This window comes from Lucilia sericata, unplaced genomic scaffold (genome assembly GCF_015586225.1).
Source record: "Lucilia sericata isolate MDLA Ls3-8-SP2 unplaced genomic scaffold, ASM1558622v1 Contig000251F_arrow, whole genome shotgun sequence".
NCBI classification, from domain to species: Eukaryota; Metazoa; Arthropoda; class Insecta; order Diptera; family Calliphoridae; genus Lucilia; species Lucilia sericata.
Window position 1 is genome coordinate 368,006 of NW_023994277.1, and position 13,351 is coordinate 381,356.

Consider the following 13,351-nt stretch of genomic DNA (forward strand, 5'->3'; position numbering starts at 1 on the left):
TATTATATATTAAAGAGATGCCGTACTGTTATTTGTAAAATATTTTGAATTTTTGTTTTTGTATAAAGTTCAAATTTTTTAGGAAATTATGTTAATTTGGAAAACAAAATGTTTAAAATTTTGATTTATATTTATTTCAAACTTGTTTAATAGTGATTTTTTCATAATTTTCAAAAAAATTTAAATTTCATTTTCCAACAGTATGGCAGCTTAAATTTTTCTAACGGCCTGTCAATGCTACAGACGCCTTCATTGTAACTTGAGCTTTCAAAATGGGCGCCAAAGCAGTTTAGCTAAACAATTGTAACAAGTGCAAGGAAATGCATAATTGAATTTAACAAATAGTGAAAATATTATAAAAAATAAAGTGTTTAAATGAAATAAAGTAGTTTTAATAAGAAATCATGCTTATATATAGCAAAATTTATAGAAATTATAAGAAAATGTGTGAAAAAGCAAAATTTATAGTAATTTGCAAAAGTAAATAATTTGTTTAAGAAAAAATATGTAAAAAAGTGCAATAATTAAAAAATATGAGTTTATTTATATAAATAAATATAAAGTTTTAATAAAAAATCATTAAAATACACAAGTTTAAGTAAAAAATTAAGAAAAAAATCTTGGCCAAAAAAAGTGGTGTGTCAATGTGGCCGGAAGAAAGTTTATTCGGGCATAAACAAGTGTTTATGATAAAATGTTGAAATGTATGTGTAGAAAAATCTTCATATTTGCTAAGTTTGTTCAACAAAATGTTGGCGAACAATAGTTTGTTGTTCTTTGTGTTGGCCGGAACTTCACTTCGCCGGAAACTTAAACAACCCCAAAGCTGTTTCATAATATTCAATAAACGACAAAGGTAAGTTAAAATTATCGATATTTTTTTATAAATTTTATGGAAAATTTGAAATTTTATTTTAAAGAAATGCAAATTTCTTTTGTTTTGTTTGAGCCTTATTATAAGAAAAGAAACTAAAATTAAAATACACATTAAGTTGTAGCTAGTTGTTAAAAATGTATAAAATTATGTATCACTCTTCCATAATTTTATGGTTTTGTCATTTTCCAAAGCCGCCGAAGCAATTATATTCTCTGTGGGATGACAGGCAGTGCATAAAACAGTATCCGTGTGTCCCTGCAACTTTTGCACCACCTCTTTCGATTGTAAATTCCATATATAAACCATATTATCCTCACTGCCCGAAACAATCCACTAGAAAGAGAAACAATTTAAGTAAACATTTTGCCAAAGAAACAATATTTTAACTAACCTTGCCGCCTGTAACCGAAAAATTGGCAAATATACAATATTTCTCATTTTTGTGGCCCGTATAGGTTTTCAAACATTTGCCCTTAGAATAATCCCACAATTTCAAGGTATTGTCCAGAGTGGCGGCCAATATATACTTGCCATTGGGTGAGAATTTAACAAAACTAACAGGCGGGTTATCATCATCTATAAGAGTTTTCAAACATTGGCCACTGGCGGTATCCCAAATGCGGCACAAACCGTCATAGCTAGAGCTGACAATCAGAGAACCATCACGATTGAAATGTACTGCCGAAACGGGATCCGAGTGGGCGGGCAAAGTTTTCAGACACTTGCCAGTGCGCACATCCCAAATGCGTACCGATTCATCAAAGCTGCCCGAAACAATAAGATTCGATTGCGGATTAAAGTTACAGCAAAACACATAGTTGCTGTGACCTTTTAGGGTCTTCAAACATTTTCCGGAACTTAATTCCCACACCTTTAAGGTCTTGTCATCACTGCCACTCACCAACAAACGTGAATCGGAAGACCAGGCCACATCGGAAATACCCAATTTATGGCCCGAAATAGTTTTTTCAAATTTGCCATCATAGGCTCCCCAAATTTTTATCAATTTATCAGCCGCTATAGAAGAAACAAACAACAATTAAACTTAAATTTTTAAAATACCTTCTCAAAACTTACATGAACTAGCCAACCATTCACCATTGGGGGAAAATTTAACCGCCGACACCGCTTTGGTGTGTCCAGCCAAAGTAAACTTTAAAGTATAATTGGGTTTGATGGACAAAGAGCTCTTGTTCGACGAAGAGGAAGTATTACCCTGCGATGAAGAAGTTTGCAAAGTATTTGGTCCGCTGGGTGCTGTAGGCAAAGGTTGAGGGGCATGCACTCCTGGGTGTCCCCCATGCACTGGTCCTATAGGCACCATTTTCAACGAAAAACTCCAAAAACTTTTCTAGTATTGAAACCACTTTTCCACAATGTTATTGTTACACACAAAACCTCGTGCTTTTTGTTGTTGCTTGTTTGTCAATTTTTTTCTGCTGCTGCTGCTAACGCTGCAGGCATATGTTTTTATATTTCTATCAACTAATGACGTTTAGCACGCGTGCAATTATAATAAATAAATTATGATTTTATTTATTATATGATTAAAATTTGGAAATATTTAAACAGATTTTTTTGTTACTTGATCAAAAGTTTTGTTATTTCTCATAAATTTTTATTTTTACTCGTGCTTTTCTATTATTTTCTTTATTTTTTGCAGAAACAGTACACACAAACAGAGATACAAGCCGACTCGGCTCAAATCGACGGCGGCAGGTCGTCCGCCACATTTTAGCAGCCGCGCGCCGACGACTAAAAAACCTAAAAAAATTGAACTGAGTTTTTACTTTTTACAGACAAATTCAAACGATTTTCCATCATTTTTTTATAAAAATAACTGTAATATTGACTATTTTCTCTATAAAATACTTATATAGTGATACTTTCCTATCTAACAAACAAATATAAAGATATCTTTTCTATATAACAAACGTATATATATATAATTTTCTGATAAAAACCAATTTTTAATTAGATTTAGGCAACATTTTAGCTGCCGCCGGTATATTTTATCAGAAGCCGCCGACTCCGCCGATTATTTAGCATCGGCTTGTATCTCTGGCCACAAGTTATGGCGGCTTGACAGTAAAAAGTGTTGCCAACTTGTGTTCACGTCAGCATGGAAAATTTAAATTTTGAAATAGTACTAATAACAAAAAAGTACTTTTATAGTTTTTAAAGTACCAAATTAATTTCTGGCTTGACTACAGACTAAACTAGACTGTAGACCAGACTATAGACTGGAGTAGAGACTATATTATAAACTAGACTAGACTATAGAGTAGACTATAGACTAAACTGAAGATTAGCCTATAGACAACATTAAAGACTAGACTATAGACTAAACTATAGAATGAACTATAAACTAGACTTAAGACTAAACTATACACTCGACTTTAGACTTGACTATAGACTACACTATTGACTAGACAATAGACTATACTATAGGCTATACTATAGAATAGACCATATACTATACTATAGGCTATACTATAGAATAGACCATATACTAGACTATAGACTAGACTGTAGACTAGACTATAGACTAGACTATAGACTAGACTATAGACTAGACTAGACTATAGACTAGACTATAGACTAGACTATAGACTAGACTATAGACTAGACTATAGACTAGACTATAGACTAGACTATAGACTAGACTATAGACTAGACTATAGACTAGACTATAGACTAGACTATAGACTAGACTATAGACTAGACTATAGACTAGACTATAGACTAGACTATAGACTAGACTATAGGCTATACTATAGAATAGACCATATACTAGACTATAGACTAGACTGTAGACTAGACTATAGACTAGACTATAGACTAGACTATAGACTAGACTATAGACTAGACTATAGACTAGACTATAGACTAGACTATAGACTAGACTATAGACTAGACTATAGACTAGACTATAGACTAGACTATAGACTAGACTATAGACTAGACTATAGACTAGACTATAGACTAGACTATAGACTAGACTATAGACTAGACTATAGACTAGACTATAGACTAGACTATAGACTAGACTATAGACTAGACTATAGACTAGACTATAGACTAGACTAGACTACTAGACTAGACCATAGACTAGACTATAGACTAGACTATAGACTAGACTATAGACTAGACTATAGACTAGACTATAGACTAGACTATAGACTAGACTATAGACTAGACTATAGACTAGACTATAGACTAGACTATAGACTAGACTATAGACTAGACTATAGACTAGACTATAGACTAGACTATAGACTAGACTATAGACTAGGCTATAGACTAGACTATAGACTAGACTATAGACTAGACTATAGACTAGACTATAGACTAGACTACAGACTAGACTATAGACTAGACTATAGACTAGACTATAGACTAGACTATAGACTACTCTATAGACTACACTATAGACTAGACTATAGACTAGACTAGACTAGACTATAGACTACACTATAGACTACACTATAGACTACACTATAGACTAGACTATAGACTAGACTATAGACTAGACTATAGACTAGACTATAGACTGACTAGACTATAGACTAGACTATAGACTAGACTATAGACTAGACTATAGACTAGACTATAGACTAGACTATAGACTAGACTATAGACTAGACTATAGACTAGACTATAGACTAGACTATAGACTAGACTATAGACTAGACTATAGACTAGACTATAGACTAGACTATAGACTAGACTATAGACTAGCCTATAGACTAGACTATAGACTAGACTATAGACTAGACTATAGACTAGACTATAGACTAGACTATAGACTAGACTGTAGACTAGACTATAGACTAGACTTTACACTTGATTAGACTATAGGCTAAACTTTATACTAAACTATAGACTAGACTACAGAATACACTGCATTGGCAACCTGTTAAAAACCTAACAAAATCTTTTGATGAATATTTATTTATTTCTTTACAAAAATTATAAATTATTCTATGAATGAAAAAAATCTTTTCTAATTTTTAATTCCATTCAGTGTGCTTTGAGTGCTGATATTAACAAATCTATACCAGTAGTTTAAACCTTTAATTATGTATATGCCCAAAGCAAAAAAAAAAAAAAAACAAAAAAGATAAATAAAAGAAATATAAGTCAATAACCTCTTCTCTCACTCTACTATTATAAATTGTGCAATAAACTAAAGCCCTCAGCGCGAGCTTTGCCACATTTTTTCATTTTTATTACTTCTTTGCCAACCTCAAAACTCATTTGCTAGCAATTCATATTTGTTTACCACCTCTTCTCCGGCTGCACTAATATCCCGACAAACCAATGCTATATGTATAGGAAAGTGGTACACTACTTAACAGAGATGGAGAAGTTAAGAAGATTGAGTTTTTGGTTAAAATTTAAAATATTTGTAAAAAAAAAAATTTGAAATATAAATTTCTAAAGATTAAATTTCTTAAGACATTTTTCTGTCAGACATACATATGTCATTAGAAATTTTTCTGGGAGGCATACATTTTTGAAGACATTTTTCTGTCAGACGTCAATTTATGAAGACATTTTCCTATCAGACATACATTTCTTTAGTCGTTTTTGTGTCAGACACGAATTTCTGAAGACATTTTTTTTGTCAGACATACATTTCTATAAACATTTGTATGTCAGACAAATCTTTAAAATTTCTTAAGACTTTTTTCTGTCAGACATAAATTTCTTAATATTGTTTTTAGAAATAAATTTCTGTAGACATTTTTTTTTGTAAGACATAAATTTTGTTTGATATGATTCTATCAGAAATAAATTTTGTTTGATATGTTTCTATCAGACATAAATTTCTTTTGATATTTTTCTGTTAGACATAAATATTCTTTGACATTTTTTATTCCGACATATTTTTTAAGCTATTTTTGAGTCAAGCGTACATTTGTAAAGAAATGTTTCTGACATAATTTTTGTGACATTTTTCTGTCAGACATAAATTTCTTAAGATATTTTTTTTGTCAGACATAAATTTCTAAAGACTTTTTTCCGTTAGACATAAATTTCTTAAGACATTTTTCTATCAGACATAAATTTCTAAAAAATTTTTTAGGACAGACATAAAATTAGTTTGACATTTTTCTGTCAGACATAAATTTCCTTTGACAATTTTTGGTCAACTATAAATTTCTTTTGAAATTTTTGTGTCAGCTATAAATTTGCTTCGTTTATTATAATTTTTATCACAAATTTGACTTGCCATCCCTGCTATTTAGCACCATGTTGCACACATCACTGGAACCATCATTAACAAACACACACACATGACACTACTTACTTACTAACTGTCTATAGTTTGCAACCCATAGGTACCATCGAAACATGTAATATTATTGAAAATTTTATGGCGTTTATTTTTCTTCCTTTTTTTTTGCAATTTTTTTTTAATTTTACTACAATAGACAGACAGTCGGTCCGGTCATTATTTTGATGTGCACTTTTAAAAGATTGTTGCAAGAAATTTTGTTGGTTTGTAAATAGTTTTTGTTGTTACTTTTTTGTTGTAATAAAAAACAAATATTATTTCTTAAAATTTTATTGTGAAAATGTGGTCATAAAAATGTACATTTATATTAATTTTATGATTGTTTAGATATGATGATTGGTAACAAGTTAAATAAGTAATTGCTAAAGAAAATATTACATTAACAATAATTAGGGTTAATTTATAGATAAATATAACATTTAAATGTTAAATAAACATAAATGTTATGAAAAATAACAATAAATGTTAGTTTCTCTGTATTTCTGTTGTTTATGTTACAAACACTAAACCAGTGCTGCCAAGTTTCGTTCTGTTTTTTTGCTCAGTGACCCTTGCAAACGAATGTAAACAAAGCAATCAAAACAAAGCTTAAATTTGGCATTTCAAATGTAAACAAATACATATGTTGGATTGGAACAAACAATTACAGTAGTTTTAGTTTAAAATTTGACTTTATTAAGCAATAAACAATAATTAATATTCCAAACATGAATTTTTAATATTTCTTACAAAATTTCATAAAACTTTGCCTTCATTTGCCATAAATAAAGTCGCAAAGTCAAGGTTTAAAAAAAATTAATGAAGATAATATAATTAGTATTGAGTCTTTGAGAGAATTTGGAAAATTTGCCCAAAGTGGAAAAGATGACAGGACGTGATATATATCATTTTGAAGGGAATTGACCCCTCAATAAAAATTTTAAGTTATTTTCATTACAAATTAATTTTATCTATTTTTAAACATTTTTTTCAAAATTTATAAATAATTAATATTAAGTCTTTGAGTGATTTTAGGAAAATTTTGCAAAAGTGAAGCTTTATGTCACAAATCTCAAGTAATCTTTATGATATGTCCCAATTTAAAACATATTTGTAAATATGTTTTGACGTAAGAAAGAAAATACGTCAAATATATTTAACTCGGCATATTTATCTTCTCTCATTTAAAAAAACGGGTTTTTAGTTTTTTTTAGAACTTTTATTCTAAAATTGTTATAGAATTATTACAAAAAAGAGTTCAGTGTACATCAAGTTATAAAAATATCAACTGCATAAATAATTAAAAAGCCTAAAGCTATAACTAAAAAACAACAACAATATTATGTTAAAAATAATAATAAAAAAAAATCGCTTTGCGCTTGAGCTGTGTATGGATTTTAATACTCAAATAAACTAAGCACGTTTCAGTTGGAAACGCGACTTAAAACGTTAAGGTTGTTTTTAAAACGGAGACAGTTTTTTTTTGCCAATAAAAATTATATCAATTTATTTATAGTTTAATTAAAATTCAAAAATTATTATATTTCTATAACAATATGGTGGTTAAACCCGGTTTAGAAGAACAAATTTTAGCTTTAGAAACATGGTTGAAAACCCAACCACAATTGCCTCAAAATATAGGTATTTTCTTAAATATTTTCCATATTCAAAAAAATATTTTGTTTACTACTTTTTTCAAGTGCTAATTGAAAAAGAAATTTATTTTGTTGTGTTAAATATAAATTTACATTGTTGCTGAAATTAATATTAAAGTTGTTATTTTGTGAGCAGTTATAGTATTTAGACAAATTAAATACATACCTACTTATACATTGCAAAAATTTTGTGCTGAATAATTAATTTTTTTTATTTGTTTTTAATATATAAAATAATAAATTTTATTTTAATGTACGTCAGTTATTTGAAGTGCTTAATATTACAAGTTGTTTAAATTGTTGGAATTTTTTTTGTAATAAAATGTTAATGTAAAATTTATACATTTTATTTAAAGTAAATATTACTATCAATCAGGCATAACTAACTGAATAATCAATATATCTATAGACGTTTGTCTAACAATTATAAATTACTTAAGAATTTTGTCTAATTCTCTGGATAGTTTTCTGTTTATGTCAGACATAAATTTCTATAGAAATTTTTCTTTAAAACAAAAATGTATGTGTGACATTTTTATGTCAGACATAAAATTCTATAAATTTTTGCATCATACATAAATTAAAAAAAAATATGTCAGACATAAATTTGTTAAGACATTTTAATCTCAGACATAAATTTGTTAAGACATTTTTAGGTCAGACATAATTTTCATAAATTTCAGAATAGAAATTGTTCTTTAGTCATAAATTTCTAGAGATTTTTCCATTAGACATAATTTAAAACAAAAATGTATGTCTGACATAGAAAATTCTATAAATTTTTCCATCATACATAAATTAAAAAAAAATTATGTCAGACATACATTTGTTAAGACATTTTTATGACAGACATAAATATCTGTAGGAATTGTTCTTTAAGGCATAAATTTCTAGAGATTTTTCCATTAGACATAATTTGAAACAAAATGACATTGTCTGACATTTTTATGTCAGACATAAAATTCTATAAATTTTTCCATCATACATAAATTAAAAAAAATATTTATGTCAAACATAAATATAAATATTTGTTAAGACATTTTTATGTCAGACATACATTTGTTAAGACATTTTTATGTCAGACATAAATTTCTATAGAAAGCTTTAAAACAGTCGTAAATTTCTGTAGATATTTTTATGATAGACATAAATATATATAAATTTTTAAAAAAAATTTTATGTCAGACATAAATTTGTTAAGATATTTTTATAAAATTTGATTGTCAGACATACGATTAATGCCTGCCATAAATTTTTATGTCACACATAATTTTATGTCAGACATAAATTTAAATTGCAGATATAAATTTTTATATCAGACTTAAATTTTTATGTCAGACATACATTTTTATGTCAGACATTCATTTTTATGTCAGACATAAATTTATATGTCAGACAAAAATTTATATCAAACATATTTTTTTTATTTTTTCCGACCTAATTTTCTTTGGGGTTTTCTCTTCAAATTCTGGTTTTAACCATCCATGTTATTTAAATTCCAAAAACAAAAAATTCTAGATAAACTATTCCTCAAACGTTTCATTCACTCCATGAATGGTGATTTGGATGGGGCCAAACGTTTGCTGGAATTTAATTTTAAATTGCGCAACAAACACAGTGAAATTTTTTTGAAAAGAGATCCTCTAGATGAGAGTTCACAGAAACTACTGCAAGTGGCGTAAGTTCAAAACATGAGAAAAATTAAAAAAAAAAAAACAAAACTAGTTAATACAACAAACACACAAAATCTTTACAGCGACCTCATACCACTCCCCGGCAAAACACCCGACAATTATAAACTGCTTATTTATCGTTTAATCGACCATGATGCAGACAAGGTGAGTGTCTTGTTCACAAAAAGAAAAAAAAAAAAAAAAAACAAGAAAATGTTTGCAATTTTTTTTCCACTTTACTTTAACCCAGTTCAACTTTACTGATTCCATCAAAGTATTCTTTATGATGTCCGACTGTCGTTTTGCCATCAACGATGAACCTGATGATGGCGAGGTTCCCATTTTTGATATGTCCGGCTATAGTTTGCGGCATTTAACAAAGACTGTCCTCTCAGTTTTACGTGTTTATATGAAATTTGTGCAGGAGGCACATCCAGTGCGCATCAGACAAATACATGTTTTAAATAGTCCTTCGTATTTGGATAAAGTGTTGACGGTTATTAAGCCATTTATGAAAAGTGAAGTTTTTAAATTGGTAAGTACGAAAAAGAAAGAAAATGGATTTTATGTCAATGGTTGAATGTTTTGCTTTAGATACATTTTCATTTGCCTAATGCTGATACTCCTTATGAATATTTTCCACGTGAAATGCTGCCTTTGGAATATGGTGGTAAGGCGGGTAGTTTAAAGGAATTGAAGGCGTTTTGGATGCAAAAGTTGGAGGAGAAAAGGTATAGTTTGAACTGAACTAGAAGAGAACTAGAACTAGAACAGAACTAGAACAGAACTAGAACAGAACTACAACAGAACTAGAACAGAACTAGAACAGAACTAGAGCAGAACTAGAACAGAACTAGAACAGAACTAGAACAGAACTAGAACAGAACTAGAACAGAACTAGAACAGAACTAGAACAGAACTAGAACAGAACTAGAACAGAACTAGAACAGAACTAGAACAGAACTAGAACAGAACTAGAACAGAACTAGAACAGAACTAGAACAGAACTAGAACAGAACTAGAACAGAACGAGAACAGAACTAGAACAGAACTAGAACAGAAAAAAACTAGAACAGAACTAGAACAGAACTAGAACAGAACTAGAACAGACTAGAACAGAACTAGAACAGAACTAGAACAGAACTAGAACAGAACTAGAACAGAACTAGAACAGAACTAGAACAGAACTAGAACAGAACTAGAACAGAACTAGAACTAGAACAGGAACTAGAACAGAACTAGAACAGAAGTAGAACAGAAGTAGAACAGAAGTAGAACAGAAGTAGAACAGAAGTAGAAACAGAAGTAGAACAGAGCTAGCACAGAACTAGAGAGAACTAGAACAGAACTAGAACAGAACTAGAACAGAACTAGACAGGAACTAGAACAGAACTAGAACAGAACTAGAACAGAACTCGAACAGAACTAGAACAGAACTAGAACAGTACTAGAACAGAACTAGAACAGAACTCGAACGAACTAGAACAGAACGAGAACAGAAATAGAACAGAACTAGAACAGAACTAGAACAGAACTAGAACAGAACTAGAACAGAACTAGAACAGAACTAGAACAGAACTAGAACAGAACTAGAACAGAACTAGAACAGAACTAGAACAGAACTAGAACAGAACTAGAACAGAACTAGAACAGAACTAGAACAGAACTAGAACAGAACTAGAACAGAACTAGAACAGAACTAGAACAGAACTAGAACAGAACTAGAACAGAACTAGAACAGAACTAGAACAGAACTAGAACAGAACTAGAACAGAACTAGAACAGAACTAGAACAGAACTAGAACAGAACTAGAACAGAACTAGAACAGAACTAGAACAGAACTAGAACAGAACTAGAACAGAACTAGAACAGAACTAGAACAGAACTAGAACAGAACTAGAACAGAACTAGAACAGAACTAGAACAGAACTAGAACAGAACTAGAACAGAACTAGAATGAACTAGTACAGAACTAGAACAGAACTAGAAAAGACTAGAACAGAACTAGAACAAAACTAGAACAGAACTAGAACAGAACTAGAACAGAACTAGAACACAACTAGGACACAACTAGGACACAACTAGAACACAACTAGAACACAACTAGAACATAATTAGAACACAACTAGAACACAACTAGAACACAACTAGAATACAACTAGAACACAACTAGAACACAACTAGAACACAACTAGAACGCATCTAGAACAGAAATAGAACGGAATAGTTTTCTAATCAGTTTTATTTTATTTACAGGGATTACCTAATGGATCCTTCCAGATGGCAAATGGATAAATCTAAAAAACCTTTAAAATCTACTGAAAAATCTGCCAAAAGCCCCGATCTGACACAAAGTTTAAAAACTTTGGAAATTGATTAAATCTTTAGTTTTATGCATATGTTTTTGTTCTTTTTTTGTAGTTCTTTTTTTTGGATTTTGTTTTAAAGTAAAATAAACAAAACATTTGTTGTTTGAGTAGAAAATGATTCTGCAAATTGTTTTCAACACTTGAAAATTTTGCTTATCGTTTTTTTTTGCCATAAATATGTTTGATTATTAAACTGTGATTAATGACTTGGCAAAAGTGCTGGGAACACATAAGGACCTTTTTGAAATATTTTAAATACTTAAAAAATATGGCTTGCCAGTGGAAATGCAAAGAAACTAACGATTACAGGCATAATTTAAATAAGAGTTATGCAGCATATACTCCATGTACTCCACTTTCTCTTCCCTGTCTTACAACATCCATCAACATAAACCCCCCTTTGAGTATTTGATAAAGTTATGTTCACACTGAAATGAAAATTGATTGAATTTAATAAATATTTGAATTCCCTATTCCGTAGCTAGTGTGAACAGAGAGTGTTTATAAAACGTTTAATATGTATTTTACTTTTATGTGCTAAATTATTTATGCTTTAGTTAAGTTGTAAATGTTTGTAATAAAGTGAGAGAGAGATACACAGCGGCTAAGAGAGAGTTATTAAATGTGTGTGTCTTAGTGTTTATTTGCATATTGAGCCAAATAGAATAAAACAAAGTAAACAAAAAAGAGTTTATCATGACTAAACATAAATGTTGTGTTGCCTGACTAACAGCAACAACAAAAGCTGTAGCAAAAATATGTATAAACACCCACACAAATGCAAATATTGTAGAATAAAGTCAACTACATAAATACAAAAAAGAAAAAATCCTAAAGGATTTTGCTTTTTTTTAATTTTTTACATGATTGTTGTTGTTTTTTTCCTGTTTCATTGTTGTATTCTGTTGCAATATCAACTTCAAATAGGAACAGGAAGTGCACTTGGTCCATAATAATGGCTTTTTGCACATTGTCGTTAGCAAAAAGAAACGAACAAAAAGTTGCCAAAGCAAATAAGAAAAAAAAGAGAAATTATGATAGCAGAGAGGCAAAGTGATGAGTGTGTTAATTTGCATTTCCAGTTGAGCTGTTATAATCGTCAAAATTATGCTGTTGTATATTGCTTGTACATATTTCTTTTCTTTCTTTTAAAAGAATATGTATTAAATTTTTTAAAGAAAATTTTGTATAAAACTTTTAAAAAAATTAACAAAAATATAATGTTTGCAACGAACTATGTAGAACAGAACTAGAACAGAATTAGAAGAGAACTAGAACAGAACTACAACAGAACTAGAACTGAACTAGAACAGAACTAGAACTGAACTAGAACTGAACTAGAACTGAACTAGAACTGAACTAGAACTAGAACTGAACTAGAACTGAACTAGAACTGAACTAGAACTGAACTAGAACTGAACTAGAACTGAACTAGAACTGAACTAGAACTGAACTAGAACTGAACTAGAACTGAACTAAACGAACTAGAACT

The 13,351-nt window shown here is 29.8% G+C and overlaps 3 protein-coding genes across 6 annotated transcripts in view; 2 read left to right on the plus strand and 1 right to left on the minus strand.

Annotated features, from left to right (window-relative positions):
• The first annotated feature begins 306 nt into the window (after nucleotides 1-306).
• The window catches only part of LOC119602750 (nucleolar protein dao-5), a 54,460-nt gene continuing 41,415 nt past the window's right edge, over nucleotides 307-13,351 (plus strand). For all 3 annotated transcript variants that reach the window (XM_037954438.1, XM_037954440.1, XM_037954442.1), the window contains exon 1: nucleotides 307-856. The gene's annotated coding sequence lies outside the window, so the exon portion shown is untranslated. The remainder of the gene's footprint in view (nucleotides 857-13,351) is intronic.
• On the minus strand, nucleotides 879-2,586 carry LOC119602751 (protein will die slowly). Its single transcript, XM_037954444.1, has 3 exons — nucleotides 1,955-2,586; nucleotides 1,269-1,894; nucleotides 879-1,210 (listed from the first exon to the last, which is right to left on the minus strand). Exons 1-3 carry the CDS (start codon nucleotides 2,199-2,201, stop codon nucleotides 1,022-1,024), a joined length of 1,062 nt encoding a protein of 353 aa, XP_037810372.1. The 5' UTR covers nucleotides 2,202-2,586; the 3' UTR covers nucleotides 879-1,021.
• Nucleotides 7,449-12,007, plus strand: LOC119602752 (alpha-tocopherol transfer protein). 2 transcript variants are annotated; one of them, XM_037954445.1, is made up of 6 exons: nucleotides 7,449-7,802; nucleotides 9,335-9,494; nucleotides 9,573-9,654; nucleotides 9,740-10,024; nucleotides 10,084-10,220; nucleotides 11,747-12,007. In XM_037954445.1, the coding sequence occupies exons 1-6, from the start codon at nucleotides 7,718-7,720 to the stop codon at nucleotides 11,868-11,870; spliced, it is 873 nt and encodes a 290-aa protein (XP_037810373.1). In that variant the 5' UTR covers nucleotides 7,449-7,717; the 3' UTR covers nucleotides 11,871-12,007. The 2 variants fall into 2 exon arrangements, with proteins under 2 accessions (XP_037810373.1, XP_037810374.1); XM_037954446.1 differs by having other exon boundaries at nucleotides 7,449-7,615; nucleotides 11,747-12,000.

Bases quoted from the DNA above. Each gene is read 5' to 3' on its own strand.
- LOC119602751 (XM_037954444.1), bottom strand. From the start codon at position 2,201: ATGGTGCCTATAGGACCAGTGCATGGGGGACACCCAGGAGTGCATGCC. The intron at 1,895-1,954 runs GTAAGTTTTGAG...TTTCTTCTATAG, and splicing joins TGAATGGTTGGCTAGTTCAT to CGGCTGATAAATTGATAAAA. The intron at 1,211-1,268 runs GTTAGTTAAAAT...TTCTCTTTCTAG, and splicing joins TTTCGGTTACAGGCGGCAAG to TGGATTGTTTCGGGCAGTGA.
- LOC119602752 (XM_037954445.1), top strand. From the start codon at position 7,718: ATGGTGGTTAAACCCGGTTTAGAAGAACAAATTTTAGCTTTAGAAACA. The intron at 9,495-9,572 runs GTAAGTTCAAAA...AAATCTTTACAG, and splicing joins CAGAAACTACTGCAAGTGGC to CGACCTCATACCACTCCCCG. The intron at 10,221-11,746 runs GTATAGTTTGAA...TTTTATTTACAG, and splicing joins CAAAAGTTGGAGGAGAAAAG to GGATTACCTAATGGATCCTT.